General features: G+C 43.1%; 1 protein-coding gene across 2 annotated transcripts in view; it reads right to left on the bottom strand.

The window, feature by feature from the left end:
* The window catches only part of SLC7A10 (solute carrier family 7 member 10), a 40,542-nt gene extending 32,272 nt beyond the window's left edge, over positions 1-8,270 (bottom strand). For both annotated transcript variants that reach the window (XM_054296315.1, XM_054296313.1), the window contains exon 1: positions 8,172-8,270. In XM_054296315.1, the coding sequence (XP_054152290.1) occupies positions 8,172-8,265 (94 nt within the window). In that variant the 5' untranslated portion in view covers positions 8,266-8,270. The remainder of the gene's footprint in view (positions 1-8,171) is intronic.
* Positions 8,271-24,667: the final 16,397 nt, after the last annotated feature.

The following is a 24,667-nucleotide window of genomic DNA, read 5'->3' on the forward strand; positions in this document are numbered from 1 at the left end:
AATACAGAAACTCCTCAGGCTTAAACATCACCAGTATAGCCCTCACCACTTTCCTTGCTCTGGGATCCAGTGGAATTTGTCTCTATTGCCTGAAAGGGATGATGAACCATGTCTAGAAGGAACAATTTAAACAGCTCACCCTAACACTGCACTGGTTTGTGCATTACCCTGCAATCTGAACACCAGCACCTGCAAGTTCCTGAAGATGGGAACAGTCTGTAGACAATCACTCTTCAAATCTTGCTTTTCACTCCTGACTTGCAAAGGCCAGTGGCAGAAGAAAACATTAGGAGAATAAACTAATACTGCATGAAGAGATTTTGTGGAGGCTGACATGAATAAATGTATTTAATACTACACATATCTTTTCTCTGCAGGACAACAGAGCTTGCATATTCTCTATGCTCTCTCACTGTACGGAGAGGGCTACAAGCATTTTAAAAGGAATTAGGGTGTTGAGATGCTCAGTCAATGTTGGATTGCTGGCTCCCTGCTCCTTGCCATGGAACATCTGCTAAAGAACTCTCTGGGAGAGTTCTGGGTTTTTAAGGACCAGCAGAATAACACAACACTGTTAGGATGTTTTATATTTGGGGCACTTAGTACTGACAAATGCCTTCTCATTTTATCATGCTGCAATCAAGATGACAAAAAAGTGTGGCAGCTAGTAGAAACTCCCCCCACAGCACAACAAAAAACAGGGTCTCAAAAGGAAAAGTTTGGCACATGAAAAGCTGCAAACAAAAAAAAAGCTAAACCTCCACCAAACCATTTCTGCTTGTTGTGAGCCTGCCAAAGCAGAGCAGACTTTCTCAACAGAAAAGGCCACATTATGCTAGAAGGAAATGAGCTGCAAGGCACAGGAAAAGGGAACACGAGTGGAGATTTATGGCAGTGCTGAAAGCAGGCACTGTACTGCCAGATCAGGAGTGAGACACTTACCAAGGATGCTACCTTTGTTAGTTCATCTGTCAAGGAAGGAGTTGCTGTTGTATCTGAACTCCTGGCACTCACTGCAGAGCTCATTGCTTCAGCCTTGTGATCAGAGTCACTCTGTCTCAATCAGAATTTTCTACTTTTTTTAGAAGGTAAGAAGGTGAAAACCCCCCAAAAACTAGCAAAACTCACCCAAACTAAATCCATTCAAACCAAAACCATACGTCAATGAATGCTTGATAGCTAATGACTTGGAAACAGAATTGTGTGGCAATCATTCAGCCACAAATTCAAATACAAATTCAGCTTTTTTTTTTTTTCCCTTCATATTGTACATGTGGGACTTCACATGCTGAATTCTCCTTGATATAGACTGCAGCAGAAAGGCACATCTGTGGACAAATAAAACCCTTTTCTTTCTCCAGAAATATTCAGTAAAAAAAATTATAAAGTTAAGCCTTTTAGGGCTCTTTCCTCCCTTCCCCCCAGGAATTTCTAATTACAGCTCCTTTTTAGACTTCCTCTGTAAGTCAGTTTGCTCTCAGAGGTAAGCTGCTAGCCCAGAGAAACTGCAGAATCTCCCTGAATTTTTACCCACCTTAATTTGAACTTTGCCATGTTTTTTAGTTTCAAGTGAAACTGCAGCTTGTTTGCAGCTCCCTAAACTCAAGTGAAAGGCTACTCTAAACAATTCTGATGGAAAAGTGTAGGTTGGAACAGTCTTGAATAATGTGGGAATATGGTAAAATATCATGCCATGAATGTAACTTGCATTTTGGTTGGGCATCTGCTGCACCAAGGGAAATACAGGTTGGATATTAGGAAAAAGTTTATTACAGAAAGGGTGATAAAGTTCTGGAATGGCTGCCCAGGGAGGTGGGCAGTCCCCATCCCTGGGTGTGTTTAACAAAGCCTGGATGTGGCACTGGGGGCCAGGGTTGAGGTGTTGGGGCTGGGTGGAACTCCTGATCTTGAAGGTCTCTTCCAACCCAGTGATTCTGTGATTCTGTGATCTCCAGCTTTCTTTTTTTCCAACTGCAGGATTGGATCTTTCTCAGCAGTAAGAACCTTTTTTCCTGTTGGGTACCATACCAAATTATGGACACCTATCAGCTTAAATGTACATATGGAATGTGAACATGTAATTTTCAGTAGTTTTGAATTTGAGCCTAAGCCTCTGGGCTGTATGGAAAAAAATCATTCACAAGTCCCTCAAAAGTGTCTTTGTGGTTTCTCACTAGTAAGGAATCTGTGCCATTTATCTCAAACAAAGATTGACTGCTGACTTTACTAAACCATAATTTGCATTTATGAGAGGACAAGACACTGAATTACAGTCCAGAGCTCAATCCTGAACCATTGCCCTGAAAAAACCACCCAGTTGTGCATTTGTAAATACTATGTGTGTTCCATCAGTAAATGCCATGTGGAACTAAATGCTCAAATATTAGTTAGCAAGCTGTGTAAGAGATAAGGAAGGCTGACTCCTTTCTAAAGTGTTTAGAAACAATTTTTTTTTTTATTTTTGAGAGAGAAGCACTGAAGTGTAATCTGTATTACTCTCACAAGTCACCAAACAAAAGTGTGTCCTGAAACTTCAGTTAGCTATAAAAGTGAAATGCTCTCACACGGATCCAGAGAGTGAGAAAATTCTTGCTGCAACAACACTGTTTTCTGTGACTCCAGGCAGGATCACAGAAATCAGGAAAAACCATCCAGTAATGTGGGTGGTGGTTCTCTGCTTTTTTTTCATACTTCTTTCTTTCTGCTGCAGTTCTGTAACTTGGGTACTGCTCCAGTGAAGTCCATTGGGTCTGACCAGTAATCATCTCCTAATGATTGGAAGTTACTTGATTAACAGATGGATCTGATTCAATGACCAAACCCAGTCCACTTGAGCAATGGTGGCACATGAAACATGACCAGAGAGGACACAGCAAGCACTGTGCATTAAGACCTATCCATTTCCACTTGAAAAATAGGAATATGAAGGCTATTCCCAGTTCCACATGTTCTCTCTCCCCAGTGTTAAGCTAGCAGCTTGCTGAATCCTGTTTCTGCCAGCAAAGACTATCTGTGGGGTTTTAAGGGATGTCAGAATGGCAGTGGCACAGCAGTAAGGAGACAGCTAATTGACACACAGGAAGGCTGGCAAATGGCTTTTTGTTACTGACAAGGAAGAAAAATCACATTGGAGTGGTGCACTGGGAAGTGATATTATGCAAATAAAAACTTCTGTGTACATGCAGATGCAATTATTTGTACATAAGACAGGCAGATATAATTACAATTATAATTATAATTACAACCAAGGCAACTCAGTTGTTCTCCTGATGGATTACCATGGTGTGGGCAGTAAATTGCACTACAGGCCAGGACAACTCTGCCTAAGGAGGCATCTCTGATGGAAGGAGGTTTCTCAGCTTGGGGGCACTCTGCTGAGACCATCCAGGTCATGGGGTCAGCTAGGATGGAAGTAAAGCCTGTGCAGTCACCTGGGCAATTGGACAGATAAATTCCAGAAAGTTACTTTCAGAACTAGCAAAAATTGAACATATTGCTCACTGAACACAGTTTTGTTGCTATCACTGGACCTGAACCAGTTCATAAGGGATCTTACATCAAATTCATGTGTGAGTAGAGTAAGTACCACAAGCATTTTTTAAGCAATGCCAAGTCAGCTGATGCAGATAACTTGCCTGCCTGTGCTCAGCAAAATAAGGAGATGTATTTAGTTTTAGCTGAAATATTTCATTGTAGTTGAATTTGTAAGGCTTCTAGTCAGTCTCATATAACCTGATATTAAATCATTCATGAGTATACAACAGGTTTCATCATAATGCTAGTATGACCCTATGGCTACTTTCGTGCAGTGTTACAACCACATAAATAAAGCTTTTAAGAGATGTTTAACTGTTTGTTTTATATAATGTTACTTGACCTGTATTAAACAGTTAAACAACCCTTTTTACATGTGTTATAGATACAATTTGTGTATACAGTTAAATATACATTTCTAATATATGAATGGTGGATTTTGTTGTTCGGACCCAAAGAACCAGGCGGCTTTAAGCCATTAATCAGCCTGCACTTTCTAGTTCTTGCACTTTTCTAAAGAACAATGGAATGTGGTAGAAATTACATCAAGTCATGGAACTTTTTACTTAGCTTTTTATCTGCACAGGCAAGACTCCAAGGGAGGCACTGTATAGCTAAGATGCCTGTGTTCAAAGAAAATACACATAAAAAATCTTAATTACATATACAGTCCTATGAAAGCATGTGCATGAAATAACTGTTCAATTAAATACAGCATTGATTTCTGTGCCTGCTAAATAAATCTAGTGTGGATTTCAAACAATGATATACGATCTCTATGTCATTATCTAGGACATAATAACACATGTATGTCGTTACTTTTTAAGATGTATCCCTTCATTTAAGTAGTGGCAAGATTGATTTGCAGTGCATGTGAGTGCATTAGATTATCTGTTTTCACTGTACTTAACCATGTTTGACACAGAGCAGTTTGGGTGTTTCTACAGCCTGTCTCAGACACTTTCCAAAAGTGCTCTTTCTGTGACAGAGATGAATTGCCAGAAAGATTGGTTACAACTACTAAATGCTGTTCAGTTTTACAGTCATTGATTACCAGTCTCTATTTAGAGTTAAAAGGTTTTGTATTTAGTACCTTTATTTACATCAGAATACTCAGAAGAGCTGGCTTCTGCCTCAGTGTGAAATAAACTTTGGAAATAACCTTCTTCTCTAATTAGGCTTGTTTGTAAACAAGTTAAAAAATATAAATGAAGTAAGGAAAGATAGACATGTTGTACAAAAGCTAGGCTGCTGGAAGAGATCAGGAGATTGTTCTATGGGGTGGATATAGGAAGGATGTAGTCCTAATTTGATGTAGTTTATTATGAGGGGTTTTTCCTGCATAGTTTTTAGTTAGATGAACTGGTATTTCTTATGGCAAAACCTTTCAAAGCTCTATAAAAGGAGGATAAAAATTTCAAAGCGTAAGTTTTGTGAGTGCATTAAGACAGCATAGTAATTTATTGTGTTGATAAATACCTCAGTTGTGAAAGTAGTAAGAAATTGCCCTACAATTCAAAACATGTCAAGAAGATTGAAAAGTAAGACCTGTTTTCCAGGGAATTAGCACAGGGCATGGGAGCTTCAGCACAACTGGCAGGATCCAGGCTGTGTGTACCCTCCCTGCTCCCTGAAGCAGACTGTGCCCTGTAGCCCAGGGCAGGCTGAGCCCCCTGAGCTCAATAGCCATGGATGTTTAACCTGAGGTACCCACACAGGCTGCCTTGATTCTCCTGGTTGCAACTCTGATGGAATACTGCTGACAGACTGCAAATTCTACAGACTGCATCCTGCCATTATTGGAATATTCTCAAATACAGTGTGCTCCCACTCCCAAACCTTCTCCTTCACTCCATGTCATTGCCTGCTGATTCCTCCCTAGCACTGACTCCCCAGCTCTGCAACTCATACAATACCTTATTTCAAACAAGCAGAATTAGTGTATAGAAGACAACTACAAACTTATTAATCACGTATTTATAAACTCATATTTACAGCATTTTTCAAATACTCCCTCATGTTTCCTCTTCTTAATTACTAGAAGATTATAATTCTCTATATCCATCCTGCAGCTGATTAGAGTTGTTGAACAGTCAGCTAAACCAGAACATTTGGTGTAATGCTGGCAGATCACAGCATCAAATTTCTATTTGATAATACTAAAATATGCTTATACATTTTCTGTACCTGCCAGAACATTTAAAGAAAAATAAGAAAGCATAATCCTTATGTCCATACAGAGCAAGATGAGTTTTTTTCACAAGTGATTTCTGGTTTTCTTGGTGTTCTCAGTATGACTTTGCTGTGGGACGCATCAGAATCTGATGTCTAAACCCCTGAAATGGGTTTCCCTCCTCCACTCCAAACCAGGAAATCCAATATGATGGCTGTCATAAAAGTCCTGGTCTGTCCTTTGGTCTGTTCAACAGGCTCTGACACACTGACTGCATCTGTTCTTTCCATGCTATTCAATCACTTGGAAATAAATCTTCCCCCTATGTTAAATTCTATCAAACAGAAAATTTGTGAGTTACCTGGTTGCCGAATATCAACTTGGATCAACTAGTTTATTTTTTTATAAAGAAGTCTTAAATAAGATTTCATTTAGTTAACTCCAGTAATGGCTTGCAAGCCTATCTGATGTAATTTAGTGTTCTCTGATTTGAGGCTGTCACGTTTTATGCAGTGACACCTACAAAGTCAGACTATTCCTACTAGATACCACTTTGTTACAGAAGTCTTTGATAAGTGATGTAACTTCATGCATCTGCACACAAACAAATCAAACTAAAAAACAGGATCCTATGGTTGTGTTTCAAATGTCTTCTATGAAAATATGGGGAAATTGGCAGAAGAATTTTGAGGCTTTATGTGGCAAAGCAGATAACCTTCTCTAACACTTAGACCACTTGAGAGTACTACAGTTTGTCAAAAATGTCAGTGCATTTCTTTGCTCAAATGTCCCTGATTAGATGAGAAGCTGTTTCACAAGATTTATTTTGGACAGGCATGACATATATGAATTCTGCTTGCAGGATATTGCAAATAAGGTTGATGAAAGGTTGACTGGGAGAGAAGGGTAGCAGTCTCAAGGTACCATTCTGTCATACCTAATAAATGACAGAGATGCCATAAATCTTCCCTATGGCCAATACCAACTCGGGGAATTCCTAACCCTGGAAGTGCCTTACCTACAGCAATGTGCAGCACTCAAAACTTCACTCTAGCACAAGATCATCTGAGCTCCACTGAGATCCAGAACCGAGATTTCCCCCTTAAATATGCTGAGGGATTCAAGATAAAGGCAGCTTTGGATATGTAGAACACAAAAACTGCAGATACAGATTTTAGTGTTTCACTGTGGGAATGGATTGAAACATTTTCCTTTCATATAACAGCCTTGTTCACAATGATCCTGTTCAATGGCACTGAAGTTTTGTTTTTGCAAGACCATATCCACCTACATTGGACATAGAGGCATACATGACTAAGAGCATAAAATTGCAGCAGGGCACTATGATCACTATCAGTTTAGTCCTCTTCCTGAAGCTTGGTGACATCAATCACAGAGACACATGGGGGTGTCCAGGCAGTTCTGCCTCTGAGCAGTGCATTCCCATGGATGTGGCAGGTCCTGCTGTGCCCGCTGTTCCCTCCCTGTGCTGCCGTGCACCTTGACACGGCTGTCACTGCCAGCCTTGTCCCCGGGTCCTGGTGACAGAACGGTCTTCCTGCGGGGTTTGGAGGCCGACTGTGTTAGTACAGGCTGCTTTTATTGACCTGGGCAAATCTTCGTGCCCCATGCTTGCACCCATCCCCAGCAGGGATGGAGCACACGGAGGGACAGAGCTGCCCAAATTTCCCAGTTTTGATCTGTTATGGGAGCAGCAGCTCAGCCCCGCTGCTGACCGCGGTGCCAGCGACGGCTGCTGGGGACAGAACCGGTGTCTGCTGAGGGACAGCATCGCTGTGCCAGCCACGGCTGCTGCTGCGAGACAGGACCGCTGTGCCAGCCACGGCTGCTGGGGTGCGGGCAGCACCGCTGTGCCAGCCACGGCTGCTGCGGGACAGCACCGCTGCCAGCTGCGGGACAGCACCGCTACCAGCCACGGCTGCTGGGGTGCGGGACAGCACCGGTGTGCCAGCCACGGCTGCTGCTGCGGGACAGCACCGCTGTGCCAGCCAGGGCTGCTGGGGTGCGGGACAGCACCGCTGCCAGCTGCGGGACAGCACCGCGGCTCCGGGACAGCCCGGCGCTGCCTTCCGAGAGCCCACGCTGCCACCTGCACTTTGCAGAGCCCCGATCTCAGATAATCAACCTGATAAGCGAGCACCGCAGAAGCCTCAGCAGCTCACCAGGCACCAGGAAAGATTTGAGGTCACCTCAATTTGGCGTTCGCTGAACGGCTGGGCAGAGGGGGCTCACTTAGCTGGCCCCTCAGCACGGACCGTGTGTCAGCCCCTCGCTGCCCATCCCGCCGCGGGCCGAGCCGCACGGAGCAGCGGCGCGCTGTCCCCGGCCGGTGCCGCACACCTGCCCGCGGAGCCGCGCATCGCCTGTCCCCGCGCCGGCCGGTGCCGAGCCCCGCCGCAGCGGCAGCACAGCCCAGTGTCAGGGCTGTCAGCGGTGCCCTTACCGATGATGATGGCACAGGCGCTCACCAGCCCGATCTCCTTCTTCAGCGCCACCCGCTCGGGGCCGCCGGGCAAGCGCTGCTCCGCGCCGGCCATCGCTGCCCGCGCTGCTCTGCCCCGCGGCCCCGCGCGCATGCGCAGCCCCGCGGGCCGGGGCCGGGGGGGCCGCGCCGGACGGGGCCGGACGGGCCGCGGGACCCCTGAGGGCGGCGGTGCCTGAGGGCTGCGGTCACTCGGAGCGGGCCGTCCTCCGCACCTGCCAGTGCGTTCCCGAGGGGCTGCGGGATCAGCAGAGCCAGCGCTGGGCGGCGAGGGCTCAACGCCGAGCGCTGCGCTCGGACATTCGGCGTGTCGGGCAGCGGGTCCTGCCCGGCGCCACGAGCCAGCCTGGCGCCGTGCCCGGGCCCCCTGGCAGGGCCGCCCCGCACGGGCTCCGGGGCCACCGCCTCCTCTCGGTCTCTGTTAGTTGAGGTGGTGCGATAACGTACAGAATAAACGTTTTATTGCTTGTCATCGGTACTGCCAGAGTTAAAACCAAGACGGGAATGCCCGAGATTGGCTGGTGTCCGTACTTTTTAACTTAAGTTTCTCCGCTCTTTCTTCCCACGTTGTTTGACACTTCTGAAGGGGTCTCGCACCGGCTCTTTCGCACCCGCGGGGCTGAGCGGCTGCCGGGGCTCTGTCCGGAGCTCTGTCTCTCACAGCCCCGCGGGGCTGAGGGGCTGCCATGGCTCCCTCCCGTGTCCCGCACAACCCCGCGGGTCTCGCCGGGCCAGCAGCGGCTGCTGACGAGCTGCAGCTGGGGGTATCTGCCGGGGCACATAAGGAAATAAATGTTTTCTTTCTTCACACAGGGGATGGAGTTTAAATGTTGGGATCTGCGTTCGGCAAATCTTTGCTCTGTGAACAAACTGCCTTCACAAGAATATCAGTGAATGAAGTCTGCTGTCATGTGATATCAAAAAGCTGAATCGTAGCTTGGACGCCTGGGCTCTCCCCTCAAGTTATAACAGCCAAGGGTTTATTGATGGGAATGCCCAGATCGTTCCTTGTTTCTAAGATGATACCTTGTTTATAAAATGTTTATAAGATGAAGATACCTTCCTGAGGCCATTTCTGTGTTCAGAGAAGACCCCCGTGTAGGTGACCTATTCTGAAAGTGCACAGGTTAGAAACATTTCCTAAGAAGATTTTGTGGTAACTGACAACGTGCACCAGTGGGACAAACAAGCAGTGGAAACTGGCGAGGTTGTGGCAGGGTGGGACAGGCGATGTCTGGTTTTTCACCCCAGTGAAGGAAGTTGGGAGGTTTCTGTGGTGACACTAATCTGATTTTCTTTGTGCTCACAATGAAAACTATGACAAGTGGTAAGCCTTTTGAGAAAATCCGTGGATTATTCTTAGAAAGCTGATAATTGTAAGTGATTTTACTTTATACTGCTGCTTTATTCTGCTCCTTTTATAGAAAGGCTTACAGATTTTCAGAGGCTGAGGCTTGTTTCCTAAGTTGATCTACTGCTCCGTTTCTGAATGAACTGCCTCACTAACCACTTCTAAAATGTCCTTTTATGGAATGACTATGTGATTTTTATAAGAAAGTTTACAAGAAGAGTTACTTTCTGGACTATATAAACAGTACTACTGTTCTTCTTTTAAAGACTACAAAATATATATATATATATATATATACACAAAGACTGCAAACAAAGTTTCAAGTATTCAAAAGTAATCTGATGTATTGGGTGTTTCTTCTAGCTGCCCTAATTGATTGATTCATAGCCTTGTTTCTTAGTAACTCATGTATATTCTAGTAGGTACTGCTGAAAGTCTCTACGTGTTAGGCTTATATAGACAAAATAATGTATTTTGGGAAAGTTTTCTGTGATAATCTATTTCTTTTGTAAAAGCTAAAAAAAATTAGTTTGAACATCATTTAAAAAAGTACAAAAGTCAAGAAATATGTGAATGAATGGTGTTTCTAACTCTACTGAGTTTCAAGAACCTAATGAAATTTAGGCTTAATTAACCTTTACAAAAAACCCACACAATCTGTTAAATGAATGACACTTGAGAAGGATAACACTGCACTTGTTTTCTTTGGCTGTGGTAAAAGTGTTGGTTTGCTCTGAATGAAATATGTGTATTATCTTTGTGGTATTGTGAGGAAGATAGAAATCCCAGTCAGCCCTCTTCTACTGATTAGTGAGCAAGAGAGCTTGCTGGCCATGGGATGCTGGAAATGAATACTAGAATTCAATTAACTCTAATAAACTTCAAATCAACTGATAAGTAGCTGTAGGATTTTTTTTAAAAAATATTCTGGCCAGTTTATAGGGCTTTCCCAGGGAAAATGCTAAATATTTTTGTGCCTGTGTGTACTCTTCCTTGCTGATAGGAAATATTTTGTTTTGTAATTGTTCTTCCTTACTGAAAGCCAAGAGGAACAACTAAGTGACTATACCGATTTAACAGGTAATAAGAAGGAAAAACCTAACAGAAAGGTACCAGAAATCTCTCCTTAGGAGAGGCAGTCAACAAACCATTAAAGCTGTGAAAAGCTGAGGAACCTTAAAGCATCTTGTCTTGCTATCCAGTTTCACCTCGGGTGCCTTTTGAACAAGGCTAAAAGAGCTGGCACTGGAGAACCATGGGGTGAAATCTCAGCTTCATCCCAGTGAAACCTTCTGCAGCAAAACCATTAATGAGCTGCCACATCTCAGTGTAGCAGAGAATGGCAAGATATTGCCTATTACACCTTACAGTTTCAGCACCAGATCCTGGTTTGTTTGATCCCTGAGGGCAGCATTGTGCCCTTGCCTTTGTGTGGGGCTGCTCCCAGGAGGATTAGGCAGCTTTTGTGGCTGGGCAGGGTGTGCTTCCAGGGGCTTCTGACACAGCAGACCCAACTCTCAGCTGCCTGCCCAAGCAGGGACCTTAAAAATGTCCATTTGAGGGGACCTTGCCCTGGGACTTTGCCCAGGCTCTGTATATATTTCGTAGTCTTTAAAAGAAGAACACTAGTACTGTCGATATAGTCCAGAAAGTAACTCTTCTTGTAAACTTTCTTATAAAAATCACATAGTCATTCAATAAAAGGACACTTTAGAAGTGGTTAGTGAGGCAGTTCATTCAGAAACAGAGCAGTAGGAAACAAGCCTCAGCCTCTGAAAATCAGTAAGGCTTTCTATAAAAGCAGCAGTATAAGGTGTACGCTTACCTTTTTCTCAAGAAGCTTAGCATTAATTTCATGGCTGCTTCTTTGTGGCATCTCTGCCAGAACATCCTGCCTAATGCAGTAGAACCCTGTGGGCAGTGTAGCTTGGTGGGCACACGGGGTTCTGGGTGCAGCTGTGGGGTGATGAAGGAGGATGGCGGCTGTGCAGCAGCAGCACAGTCCCTTCCTGCCACATGAGACTGACTTCATCTATGGATTAAAGGGGTGCAGCCAAGTAATCTGTGCTAGTCACTTAATTTAGGATTGTAGTCCTGGACCACTGTAGAGAACTTAATTTTTCTCATTTGTCCCAGGACAAATTCTTTCCCTAAATCCACATAAAGAACACTGATTTACTGATTCTTTTCCCAGGGTGTGCATAATAATTTACTTTGCTTTTCAAAGTTTTACGTGTTTTACTACTGGTGAAGGACTAAGCAGGTGGCTGTTTACGACACAACTTTTCAGTATGCCCACATCCATAGCAGAACACTGGAGTGTAAAACAGCAGTGAGCCAGAGACCTGTTGGAAAAGACAGCAGTGACAAAGGTTGCCCACATTAACTGCCAAAAAACGCTCTTTCTTTATTTTCTTCCTATTTTTTTTTCAGGCTGAGTGCCTGCCTGCTACACTGTGGTTTTTGCATGAGGGTGAAGAGAGGACTTTTCTCAGTTTGTGGTGGTGTTGGCTTATTTATGTTGTGTATTTTGTCCTATTGTTAATATAGTTTCAAAATGAGCAAGTCAGAGGGCATGTAGGTTCTAATTAGTAGTTATCTGAGGCAACTCTTGGAGCAGAAAACTCATTTAAATTGTTTTGGATTTGAACATACTGTATCTACTTGAGTGACAAAACGTTAGAAAGCAAAAAAGCCAAAGTTCTTTGTGGGAAGGCAATTGCTGCATAGCAACTGCATAGAGAGGATGCAGTGAAGCTTGCATGTATTCTCCTTTGTTGCTATTTTTGTCCTTATTTTCTTCATGTTCTGAAATGTACAGAAATTCTTGAAGTTGTTGGAACGAGTTATTTCATTCATTGCTACTTATGCTCTAAAAAAAAAGAGAAGCAAATAGCGCAATTTGAGTTTTGTATTTTGGGAAGAAAAAAAGGAAATTTAATATGCTATTTGTGAAGGGATGCTGTGACTGAGTTTTCAAATGAATGTGATCTTTGATATATGGAAAGGAAGCAAGGTTAAAGAAATATAAAGATTCTCCATGATAGCAGTAGTTTTGGAGTCTCACTCCATTTTGTATCCATCTACACAAATTTCTGTTTTCCTAAAACCTTACAAAACCAAAACTTACAAGAGTTATTAAAACATAATTCAACTTTGAACTTAATGGGCTCCATGAACAGCAGCTGAGAAACAGTTCCTTGGAAGAATAACCTGTTTGTTGTATATTGTTAAATAAAACAGTGGGCTGGTTGGCTTAGCAAAAGGAAATTTGGAGACTAATGGGATTGTAAAGCATTTCTTAACTGCTGATAAACTTGTGAATAAGGTTTCCCATGTTGTGTCTGTGGAAGGCTCGTACAGAATGTGGGAGACTGATCTTAGCTGTGCTCTGGATGTGCCCTGCACAAGTGCATATTAGGGGGGTTACTTAGGATGTGCCATCCCTGCAGCTGATTTGGGCCTTTGGGCTCCCACTGCAATGGGATTGCTGTTTCTCTGTTTCATCACACTTCTGTAGCAGGGCAGAAACTTGGGGAGAATTAGGATTAAACAAGAACACAAACAGGAGAAGGCCACCCCATTATTGGAAAGTGAGAGGGACTCATAGGAAACCTTTCCACTTTAATGGGATGAGTCCCAACAGGTTACTCTAAATCAAGCCCAGCTGCAGGTGGATCAGTTACTTGTTGAAAGCATCCTACTCTCCATCACCTTTCCCTATTGTGTTCAGTCTCTAAGACAAACTTGGAAAACAGTGACCTTTGCATTTCTGGTACTTTTTTCTATTGTACATCTGTTTCAAAAAGCTGTAGAAGAAGAAGACACATGAGTATGTGATTACTGTGTGCCTCCCCAGTGCCTGCACAAGAAGAGTGACTCCTGTGTGACTCCTCAGTACCCACACAAGAAGAGTGTGTTACTGCTATGTGACTCCCCAGTACCCACACAAGAAAATCAGGGATGTAGGCTTGAAAAGGAAAAGCAGAATCTTTTTCTCTAACTCAGTAAAGTAGGAAAATGTCCAGAGTAGCTTTTATGGTGGGTAGCTACTCTTCTCTGTGCTAAGGGTAGCAGGAGAGAGGTTTCCTCAGCTGTGGAACTGTTCTGGCACTATGTTAAAGAGGCTCATGGAATCACAGGCTGTGCTGAGTTGGAAGGGACTCCAAAGGATCACTGAAGTCCAACTCCTGGCCTTGCACAGAACACCTCCAAGAATCCCACCCTGTGCCTGAGAGCAGTGTCCAAATGCTTGGAGTCCAGCAGGCAATGGTGTACACCTTCTGAATTCTGCTGTGTGCTGCATTTGTTGGGCATTGGGAAGAGGCACAGGTGGGGCTGACTGTTTGCACTGACATGCAATGGTTCCATGGCCCTCTGCAGGATCTGGAAACTTTAATTCTGTGATTTAGGAATCTCAGGACATTCTATAGGCAGTGTCATTGTGCTTTGTTCTCCCCTAACAGGAATGTTGGTCTTATACGCAGCAGGGGCTTGCCTGGTGTTGATAACTCCATAGCTTCTATAAAGGACAGTATTTTGACAGTGTGTAGAAAATTCAGGGCCAGCTGTATCACATCCTTTGAACAGCACACTTTTATCTGTAGATTCTCATGACTGGAGTGTTTGCTGTCTTTTAGGTAGCTAATTCATCAGGTATGAACTGCTAGATACTTAGATACCATTAGATACATAGATATCTGTGCAAAAATCTATTTCTAAATTTCCATCTACATGAAATGGGTCATTTGATGTTCAAATTCTATCATTCTATCCTCCCTTCAAAGACATTTCATGACAACTCATAAGTAGATGAGTGTAAGTACATTATGTGTAGAGTAATTTGTGGGTTGTTGATGAATGAGGTTTCTGGAGGCAGAGTTATTGAAAGAACCTAGATTGAATTAAGCCCTGCCTCATTTGTTGTGTTATGAGAGTAGCTTGAAATGCAGGGTGAAAGGGAATGAAAGGATGATCAATTGATTGTTTTATGCATCTTTTTAAAGCTCTCTGACAACACTGTGGTATTTCAACATTTCACCACTATAAAAAGCAAAAAGATTGTCTCAAATCACTAATCTAAATTGTGCCTGTACCTCAGGCATTTAGCTTGAGGTTCATTGGAAATTTTAATATCCTTTACAGAAGGAAGAGGACCACCAAGTCCTTTCCCTCTTACCTACCCTGCCCTTCCCTGTCCTGCATATGTATGTTAGATCCTTTCTTTCTTCTTGCCCCACTTTTTCAGCTAAACATCAGCATCCTAACTTTACACCATTTCACCAGCCAGCTGAGATTGTCCTGAATTTTATCCCTCACATCTGCATTTGGTGAACCCATGAATTTTTAGTCTCTGTTTTGTCACTCAAAGTGAATTATATTGGTCCATGGATAGATCCCAGGAGAATCACTCAGAAATTTCTTTCTGGCTTGCCAGTATATTTTGAATAATTAAATCAAGAGGGGCATTTTTTTATTATTATTTTTTTAAAAACTAGTTACACAGGTAACATCACAATTAAAACTTGGCTCTAATTTTATATCTTCTAGCTTATGAACATAACACATTTGGCAGAGTTAAAAGCTCTAGTTTAAAGGAAGCTAGTTCATCTCTGCCACTTCCTGTTTATCTGCTGAAAGAAGTTCCCCATCAGACACAAAACCCACGACTCACATAACGCCCTCTCTGCAAACTCTTGTCACAGAAGTGCACTAGATGGCACTCTGGATCTGTGTTTTACACTAAATGTGATCTCAATTCCCTCCTCTGATGATTCTTGGAAGTACTTGCTTTTTGAAGTTTGGCATCTAAGTTTAAGATTAAAATTACTGTAGCAGTAAAAGGCTTGTGTAAGTGGGTTTGGGTTCATGCTGTCATTTACTTCTCCCCCCTCCCCCTCCCCAGTAATCCTTCAGCATCTATTTCTAGAGCACAATTTTATGTATGCCACTGAGGGGGTAATCCAGCCCTGTGAGGGCAGCTGGGCCATGTTCCAGTGCTGGCTGTGCACTCATGTGTCCATGTTTGATGATGAAGAAGCAAAATAAGAGGAGCAGAGGATGGGGATCATCCTGCCATGTGTTCTCCCAGTCTGAGTATGGCTCAGATGTAATTTGAATGAAGTCATGAATGTTGATGAGACCAGCCATTATTACCATGATCCATAGGTAGGTAGGTAGGTAGGTAGGTATGTATGTATCTATCTATCTATCTATCTATCTATCTAGATATATATATTTAGGTATTACCAGGATCCACAGAAAAGGTGTAGTCTGTGCTAAAGACTTTAAGTAACATTAGTTTTGCTAATGACATTAGCTCTGGAATTGTGTTTCTGATTGTATTTAAGTTGCCTGAAGCCATACCTACTGCTTCATTTCCAGCCTCATGTGAGCACAACTTGGATCTATTGACTCTGCTCATGCTGGGTGCTCTGTGGCTCCTACAATGGTTTGGGAAGTGGAGTGTGGATTCTGCTTTCTGTGGGCCCAAGGCATGGCTCTGTGGCTGTACTGTGGGCCTGTGATCAATGTGCTGGGGCAGGGCAGCTTTCTGCATGCAGGGGGCAACTCAGCTTCCAGAGGAAATCTCCAGACTGCTATTTCAATGATTTACCACTGAGACATGATGGGGTACACTGCTGTCTCCTGTCTTTTTGAATATTGTCTCCTGATAGTTGATTTTGTTTAGGTAAAGCCAGCGGTGCTTAACTTACCTTGTCTTGGCTTTGCCTTCAAAGGGCAATGCTTAGGATGCCAAGTTTACTTCATTCACCTAGGATTTTAGAGCTCCCTCTCAACTCTTCCTGACCTGTGAACACTCCTGAGTCTTCCAGGACAAAATAAAACAAGTTAGCTGAGCCACCTGACAGTGGTTTGAATGAACTTGTTTGATTTTGCCCTAGAACTGACTAGGAGTGCTTACACAGCCAGTTACTGGGACTCAGCTGTAAGATATTAACAGCAGAGAAACAGAAAGGAACAGCTTTTTAAAAGGCCTGTGAACTGTGTGCCCTGGGTGAGAGGCTTTGTATTAGCCTGTTCATTTCCCTGGGAGAGATAAGGTGTGCTTCTCTGGCCTGCTCCACCTGAGGAGTTCAATAAAAAGCTGTCATGTCTCAGCTGTACCTTTCCTGCCAAGGTGTGTTCCTTACCTGTGCAGCACAGATGACATTCCTGTACCCAAGGTGTCCAGTGGTGCCACACAAAGTGCTTTACAGGGCTGCCTGTGTGGAGGCTCCATTGCAGAGCCTTATTTTGCTGTGTACTTCAGAGAATGGGGAAGGCAGTTTGGCACGCTAGGTTTTCTGAAATACAGAAATGCTTTTTATTCCCACTTCTGTTAATAAGCTGGTGCATCCATTGGATCATGGAATAGTAAGGAAATTATAACACTTTTTATCTGTATAACATTATGATTTTGGAGAAGAATAACAAAGTTAGAACATGTATCATGCTCTTCACTTAATGTGATTATTGGTGAATATGTGCACAGAGAACCACAAATAAAGTAGATTCCCCTGTTGTCCAAGAGCAAATCTGTCTGCAAGATGAAGAGTTGTCTTACAGACAGAAATCTATACTTGGTTTAAGTGATATAAGAACCTAATAATAAGAGAAAGGCTCCAAAAAGTGCTTTTTCCAAAAATGCTACGTCATTATATCTGCTTATCATCACAGCTTTTGAACACCTGAAAACTGTGTGTGGTATGGATTGTGGGTAACTTGCCTTGAGGCTCATTAAAAGAAAGGCAAAACTGGTGCAAAATGTGGAGGGGAAAGCGAGGGGCAGAATTTGCCTTCCCACCCCTCCATCCCCTGCGGCCTTCGGGAACCGATGCCCGGAGCACCCCCGGTGCTGCAGCGCTGGCCCGGAGTGAGGAGCGAGCTGTGGAACCCCCGCTCCTGCTGCTGCTGCTGCTGCTGCTGCTGCGGTGAGAGCAGCCCGGGGCTCGCTGCCGCCATCTGGCACCGCTCCTGCCTCCCGGAGGACGGGCTGCCCATTCCAGAGATCGGAGACGGCAGATAAGACGCTTCAAACAGCAGAAAAAAAAAAAAAAAAAAAAAAAAAAAAAAAAAAAAAAAAAAAAAAAAAGACAAGATATTGCCCTGCTCCCCCATCCCTTCCCAGCAGCACCTATCCTATGCTTTTTAAAGTAACCCTGGCTTTTTCTAAACTTTTCTCTACTTTTCTCTTTCTTTCTCTTTGCTTCCCTTACTGTTAAATAAAAATACATATTTTTTTTGGCATCAACATTTAATCTCGTTTGGTTTTAATCTAGTTTATGGGAATATTTGGAACCTTTAAAGTTCGTTATGGTTTAAACATAGAGACTTAGCTTTCTTTGTTCCTCTGGGATTAAGTCAGATCATAACAGTGCATTGTACTTAGAGTTCACACATGTCCCCTCCAGTACTTACTTATTAAATGAGTTCACTGAAACTACACTGTAAACCTGCTGGAATAATTTTTATGAAATAATTTTCTCTGGTGAGGAGGGAAAACAGAGCTGCAAGGAAGTTAAAACCTGGGCTTGGCTTCTCCACTAATGACAAAGGCAGGCCCCAGAATTTGCTGAGACAGAGATGACAGGCTCTCGCAAGTACATTGGGTCATCCACCTACCCCTCCTTTCTACTTGCTGCAGGGTACAGGTGCACTCAGACAAAAAGGACTGGGGTTGCTTTTGAGCTTTTTTGTTGCTTTTTTTTGCTAACACATAAAGCAGAGCAGGAGTGAGATGTAGATAATATGATACACCTGTTCAAGTGCACTAGACCAGCCCCACCAGACCTTTTTTCCCTCTCAGTGCTTGAAGAATATGGATTGCAAGAGTGCTGCAGCACTGTTGGTTTTCTGTCAGTTCTGGGGGGGCATTTTTAAATGTCAGCCTTGAGTGTGAGTGCTTCCCAGTAGGAACAATTTGTGTTTAAGGAAAAGCTGCATGGGAGCAGGGATGCTGTGTGTAGGTAGGATTGCCTGTGAGCGCATTCACTCACATCTGCTATGTGCACCAGCCCACAAAGCAGTGAATGACCCTCAGATACTGGTGCATAATGTGATCTAGGTTCTTACCTCTCTGGACTTGGTTGCCTACCTCTAAACCAGATGTTTCCATCCTGTTGCAATCTGCCTGGAGAGTTGTATGTATTACATTATCCTTTGGTATTATCAGTGGTGGACCTTTTCAAGAGGAGGCACAGGATGCCTTCTCTTTGTGTTAGGCTTTGACAGCATCATTGCAGGGGAAGAGGATTTGCTGTGGAGTGCATCACCACACAAACATTTTTGATGATAGCATCAGATTTTTCTCCTTGCCGTTTTCCTTTGGAAGAGGTTAAGCTCTGTGGCCTGATGAAATTCAGGAGGTGGGTGGGTGCAATGAGATTTTTTGGCTGCACTTCTCTGTAGAGTTACTGACAGTGGAGAGGGCCCTCAGTCCAAATAGGGAGCAGCCTGAACAAATGCAAGTAGAATCAGAAGATTCTCCAAGGCAGGACATTTCTTCTTTCTGGAGCAACTCACCAACAGATAAGAAGATTATGTTGGAAGCAGCTGGGCTATTCTCTGTGTGTGTGTGCATTTGGCTAATGATCCTTCATGTGATCACATCAGTCTCATGGAAATATGCACTTTTGGTTGGGTGTTGGTATTCACATGGAGTTGGTATAAAAGAGTAAGGAAGGGGAGTTTGTAAACTATGAAAGGTTCTGTCCCTAACAGAAAGGAGGGCCAGAATCTGGAGATCTTCCTTTACTGGTAATTTCACTGATCTGTCAAAGATTGCTGCTTTTCCACTGTACTTTCAGTGGCTTCTTTCTGTCTTTCTTCACTATTCTGCCTTTATTACTCCTTTCTTTATACCCTGCTTATGTGCTTATGTGCCTCCTGACCATCTTCATACTCCTTTCAAACTTGGAAGATGTGGACAGACAGGCACACACATAGCATGACTGCAAATTCTCATTTTCTTGGGAAATCTTGCTCAGAAGTGTTCAATAGCAGCTAGTCCTAAAGTACTGAGGTGCAGGAATCTGGCACTGCATGATGCATAGTCTTGGAAATATTGATCATTTAGACCTTGTATTACCTGCAGAACCTAGGACAACAGACTGTTCAGCAAGTGCTGTTAATGAAATGTGTCTAAATGCTTTGTTGAGCTGGAACCATGGTCCATACTGTGGCACATGGAACCTTTTCAGCTGGAAAGTCTCAAATTGTTAAGTCAAATCCCATAGTGTTTTAGGAATAGCTCAGGAAGCTGCTGACAACTCAGACAAAATGGTGTTTTTCTATCTGGGCTGTTGGCCATTCAAACTGAGCCCACACCAGATCTTTGGGGTTTTGGGAAAGCCAGTGACAAGTCAAAGAATCTTGTTTAAATTGGTTGTAGCTGAATGCTGCACTTGCTTCTGAGGCTTGATCTATTCCTTTAATTCACCAACAACATCTCCTTCTTTTCACAGACAATTCCTAAGATGACCTCTTGAAGGAAAGCACAATTTTCTGCTGTGCTGGTGATTCTCAGTGGAGCAATCACAGGTGTGTGGAGAAGGCCAGAGCCAAGATGAACACCTGCATGCTTCCCCTCCTTCTCTTTGGTTACCCTGCATGTGGTGCAGGATTGCAGGCTGCTCAGCTCCTAAAATCTAAGGGGCATGGTTCAACACTTTGCACGGTCTAAGAACCAACAGGGTGTTCTTTCTGCTATCTGATGTTATGTGCTACCAATATTTAACAACATCTAAAGGTTAGTGTTTTCATTTCTGCTAGTTTCTACTCACACTATTTTCTGTCTTCATATACATATCTCCTGTCTGCTCCTCCCAATATACCCACCATGCCTTACATGTGTTTTATCTTATATGGACAAGTGGACCTGGCTAGAAATTTTGTTTGACTAGAGGCTTCCTGTAAATGGCAACCAGAGGGCCTAGCCACCCCTGTGGCACAAGCTTTTAAAGTCCCATTATTGCTCTGAATCACACCTTCATCTCCACACCCTGAGTCATATATTAAAATAAAACTGTGGGAAATAATAAAACCCAGTTGTATGAATGCATTTTTTATTATAAATGTTCTTCTTTTTTTTTTTATTACTGCTTTGAGGCTAACTCATCATCTTTTGTTATGTTCATTACAAAAGGGTTTGCTCTAGTCCCTATTAACTCGAAGGGAAAGGAACAGAGTGCACAGACAGAACAGTTCCTTGCTGGCATCCATTCCCTTGTCCTCAGTATTCCTCAGTCTTTACCACAGCTGCTCTACTGGGGCAGGCTGGGTTACAGGGAGGATTGACAGGGCAAGTTTGCAGAAGACAACTCAGAAGAGGGGGGCAGATCAAGTTCTTTAAGTCCCATATCTAGCTTCTGGCCTGTTTTTCCAGGTACACCTCATACAGGTCCTTTTTCAAGCAAATAAACAATTTTCAGCTTTGCCCCAGCAAAGTGAGAAGTTTTACTCAGTCAAAAAGAGGTGGAAGATGAGATTGGAGGGGGGGAAAGAAAAAGAAAGCAAAAGACAGAAGACTTGCTTATATTTACTAATTAAAAAAGAGGATTGTTTCCATTTAAAAAGGAATATTCTACAAGACCATGTTTTTGTTAAGTATTAGGTCTCTGTAGATTGGGGAAATAGATGGAGCCCTTTTCCTTCTTGGGCTTTCTAAATTAAAGTATTTGTATCTTGACTGAAGCTTGAGAAATTCCTGTTCATCTTCAATTTTAGATTGTACTTGTTTATCACAGCAGTACCAGGACTCCTTGCTCAAAATACAGCACATAATCTGTGCCATTTTCTCTCACCCTAGGATGGAGCTGAATGTACAGAAACTGAGTCCTGACCCAATACCCCACTGGAGCTGGATATCATACCAAAAGAATTTCCTTGTGCACCTCTGGCTATAATTTCCAACATCCCTCCCTGCCCCCAACCCCCACCGCCTTTTCTTTTTTCCCTTCCCTTCCCTTCCCTTCCCTTCCCTTCCCTTCCCTTCCCAAAACTTCCCAAAACTTCCCTTCCCAAAACTTCCCTTCCCAAAACTTCCTTTCCCTTCCCAAAACTTCCCTTCCCTTCCCTTCCCTCTCAGATAATAGCACCAGCCTTAGCCTGTGCTCTAGGAATAGTCTGATATTCAAGATCTGCCTCTGTTGCAGGACTTTCTGCCATTCCTGTCACACATTTATCCAGGCCATCTTAATTTCTTTTGGCTTTTCAAAGAACAGTTCTTCAGAGACTGCAGCCTGAAGCTCTGATGTAGCAGGTGAGACAGGAGGTTCCTATTTGCTCTATGGGGAGAGGATGCTAAAATCCTCATTACAGATTTGCTGTACCTTTTTTCCTGTATTTTCTCATAGAGGTACTACTCAAAAAGATATTTTTATGTTGTGGGCTTCTGTTACTCTAAAATTCTGCTGCCACCAAACTTTCCATTCATAGAACACCCAACAATTCTCTGGTGGTGGAGGATGACTTCCCAGTAGATATTTTATATACCTACTTTTGTCTGTTTCTGAACAAGGATTAAATAATGCTCCATCATCAGAAATGCATTACATGTTCCCTGACAGACCATCCACAAATCATTTAAATAGCATTCTTCTGTTTTACTGAATGTCTTTTTAGACATATATTATTCTCTGCTTAATAAACCATGCAGGATCCTTAACTATGGCAAGTCTACTTGATCTCCAAGGATTGCACGTATTTTAAAATTATTTTACCCATAGACTCGTTAAATCGTGAGATATCTTCTGCTTCACAGCTAAGAAATAGATAAAATAAATAAAAGTTCCTGTCAGGTAATTAAAAAACCCAACAGACCAAGGAACTGGCTCTTGAAAGACACATTAGATCAGCAGGATACCCCCATGTGGAGCAAATTCCTGGAAACTGAGAGTCATCTGAAAATAATGTAAATCTCTGGACACAGTTGTGAAATCCCTGCAGGTATTTTATTCCCTGTTTCTCAGTAATTCAGGTGGCTTTTCTGTGGCTAATGTCTGGAGAGCTCCCATGGGAAAAAAAAAAGCTAATGATGGAAATAGAGCTGAGGGAAACATTACATAGACTTCATAAAAACTCCTAATCCATGAGATCTAGCATATTCTGTGGAGGATATTGAATAATGGATTTGCTGACTGTACAAACATAAAGCTTGTTACAGGCCCCTTTCACTTCATCCAAGTTCCAATGCCCACCTCTTTTGGTACTGAGTAGTTGTAGGATATATCACGGAACTGAAATATTGTCTGCTTCATTCTTTCTGTTTCTGTGGTTGGTCAGAACTCCTGCCTTTCTGAAAAGAAGTGAATTAAGGGAAGTAAATGATAGCTTTGAATCTGGGTGGGAAGCTGTTCATGGTCCTTTTCTTTGTGTGAGTAATTGGGCTGGGCACTCAGTATCTAACATTTTGCATGCAGTGAATGAGTGAATGACTTATATCCGTGACAGTGGGGCCTGTGGGAAGATGGAATAACTGGGAAATTCAGTTCTTATAAATCTATAAAAATAGCTAAGAGGTGTAATGTACTGTAATACTGCTACATTAACACACACCAGGCTGTCTTTTTATTGTTTTGATATGCAGCAACAGCTTTATAGCTGTTGCAAAAGGTGTTATAAAGCTTTGTTTCAACATGGAGGATATTCCAAATCCAAATTTTGTTTCATTTTTATGTGGTTTCAGAAAACTAATATTAACTAGAATGCATTTGCATTTACCCTGCTTGTCACAATTACAAGGCAGGTGCAGAAATAATGAAAGTTAGTTTCATTTAATAGCAAAGATTCAGCAGTGTTTGTGCTATCCAGCTGTCTATTTTTTCCCCTTTTAAGTGAATTGAGAACAAGAACTTGTGATGCACAGTCACTGTCCTCAATTGCCTGGTCTTTCTTTGCCTCTCTTTCCCCACGTGTCAGGAGGGTATCTCAGGAGAGCCTGGTGTGTAGGGCAACTCACACTGAGAGTCAAACATGCAAAGAGTGTCAGGGCCCAAACACATGGAAGCAAGGTAGCCAAAAGTGTGTTGTAAAGTGGCAAACACCAGTGCTGTTTTATTCCTGAGACATTTGATGGGTAGTGGTAGCTTTGCTCACTCTCCCCATTTAGTTCACCCTTCTTCCCCTGCAGACAAGCTCTGGACTGCTCCCCACACCCCCAGGCTGTTCTTCCTCCTCTTCCATCCCTTTCAGTGGAAAAAGGCTCTCTTGTTGTCTTTGTGACTTACATTCATTATTCTCTTCATAATTTCCATCCTCTTTCTGACAAGGAGGGGAGGAGGAGGTGGTGAACCCCAGAGGTGACAAACACCAGATAAATCAGGTTGCCTGTGAAGAGATACACAGTGTTTCCCCTCCTGAAGTCCACAGTGGGACAACTGTCAGGGTCTTTCTTGTGTTACTCCACTATCCTGTTGCAGAGCAACCAGCATTTTTTGCAACAATTCCCAGGGAGGAGGGAGCACAGAACACAGTAGAGAAGCTCTGTGGTGTGATAGATTTTTATTTGGGCCTGGTGCTCATCTGCATGATGCTAGACTAGGGGTAAAAGCAGTTCTAAAAGGAGGCCAAGAGCAGAACAATTTCCACCCTAATACTGACTTATTTTACTGTTCACTCTCTGAAAAATGAAACAGCTTGGAGTGCTAATCTTCCCTGACTTTGTTCCCCTGAGAAGACACCCTGACCTCTCCTCCTGTGGGTTTTGTATTTTTTTTTTTTTTTTTTTGTGACTGTGCTGTGTTCATAACCATGAATTTCATGAATCCCTGTGACCCAGGAAGCCTGACTAGAGCAGTGTCCACTCCCTACCTGGAAGTTTTGGTGCTTTTTTGCTACCTACATGTGAAGTTGCTTGCCTTAGGCTGACTTCTTGCCTATGTCCATGCTAGCACCTGTCTGCCATCCTCAGCATATCACAGGTGACACCAGCTAAAGGGCTGGGACTTCAATCCTTCCCTGAATTTTCAGTTTCTTGTTTCACATCCACAAAGAGGAGATTTGGTTTATTTTAGCCTGTATAACAAGGTACTGGTCATGCTCTTTCTGAAGCTGTCAAGGGAGGAACGCTAGAACAAATGTTTGCACTTGGAATTATTGCTGTGCA

This window comes from Melozone crissalis, unplaced genomic scaffold (genome assembly GCF_028551555.1).
Source record: "Melozone crissalis strain CALT ecotype California unplaced genomic scaffold, PUWL_Pcris_2 ptg000007l_1, whole genome shotgun sequence".
NCBI lineage: Eukaryota > Metazoa > Chordata > Aves > Passeriformes > Passerellidae > Melozone > Melozone crissalis.